General features: G+C 40.6%; 1 protein-coding gene across 1 annotated transcript; it reads left to right on the forward strand.

Annotated features, from left to right (window-relative positions):
- The first annotated feature begins 427 nt into the window (after positions 1 to 427).
- LOC138902229 (uncharacterized) lies at positions 428 to 1,093 on the forward strand. Its single transcript, XM_070190077.1, has one exon. The coding sequence runs from the start codon at positions 428 to 430 to the stop codon at positions 1,091 to 1,093; it is 666 nt and encodes a 221-aa protein (XP_070046178.1).
- Positions 1,094 to 1,377: the final 284 nt, after the last annotated feature.

Genomic DNA, 1,377 nt, shown 5'->3' on the forward strand with positions numbered 1-1,377 from the left:
TGGTGGTTTTCAGCAATATGATTCTTATAATGAACAAGAGGAGGAAGTGTAATATGTGAACTATTTTCAAGGGCAAAGAAACAACTTCCAAGTCCCAAACCAACAACAATGGCGACCACAAAACAATCATGATAATTGAAATTCTAACAATCAAGGGAATTGGAGTGGAAACAACCAAGGAAATTGGTTAGGCAACAATCAAGGTGAATGGAGTAACAATCAAGCCAACCGGGGGTCGGGTTTTCAAAGGCCCTCAATGTATCAACAATCGATCAACCCACCTCCTTATCCTTTCCATGGTTCAAGTTCTTCAAACAATGAGATGGGACGTATTGAAAGTATGTTCAAGCAAATGATGGAAAAGAATACCGATTCGGATGCCTAACTTTCCTCACACAACACATTAATCTGAAACCTAGAAGTTTAAATGGGGAAAATCTCTCAAGCTTTAAATTCTCGTCCTAAGGGGGCACTACCAAGTGACACGGTAGTAAACCCAAAGGGTGGTAAAAATACGGGGCATGCTATGGCAGTTATCACAAAAAGTGGAATAGGCGGGAATGCACCCACCTCAAGTGTAAGGCGACTTGTTGATGATAATCAAGTGATGCAAGAAGAAGAGATCCTAAACAATGTTGTTCAACCTAATGAGGAAGTTCGAATTGATATTGATGATAGTGTGGAAGAGACTCAAGAAGAGGTGAACCCGTCCAGGGAACACACTATTGACATACTAGATCCAGTTGTGCAAAAGGCTAAGGCACCATTGCCTAAGCCTCCACCTCCATACCCTCAAACACTTGCCAAGAAAAATGGTGAGAATCAATTCAAGAAGTTTATTCAAATGATGAAGAGTCTTTCAATCAATGTACCATTGGCCGAAGGTTTGGAACGGATGCCCGATTATGCAAAGTTTATGAAGGATCTTGTGACAAAGAAGCGGTCAATGAATTTTGAGACCATCAAAGTCACTCATCAAGTGAGTGCAATTGCTCATTCAATGGCTTATAAGTTAGAGAATCTCGGTGCTTTCACGATTCCTTGTACAATCGGAACTGCCGAGTTTGCTAAAGCTCTTTGTGATCTTGGGTAAGTATAAATTTGATGCCCTTTTTGGTTTTCAAGACTTTGGGAATTGGGAAACCAAGACCTACCTCTATGAGATTGCAAATGGCCAATCGTACCATGAAAAGGTCGTTGGGTGTGATTGAAGATGTTTTGGTCCTGGTTAATAAATTCATTCTTTCGGCGGATTTTGTCATTCTAGATTGTTAGGTTGATTATGAAGTGCCAATTATTCTTGGGATACCTTTCATTGCTATGGGTAAGGCCCTTTGTGATGTTGAAATCGAAGAACTCACTTTCTGGGCTGGTGAT

This window comes from Nicotiana tomentosiformis, chromosome 12 (genome assembly GCF_000390325.3).
Source record: "Nicotiana tomentosiformis chromosome 12, ASM39032v3, whole genome shotgun sequence".
NCBI lineage: Eukaryota > Viridiplantae > Streptophyta > Magnoliopsida > Solanales > Solanaceae > Nicotiana > Nicotiana tomentosiformis.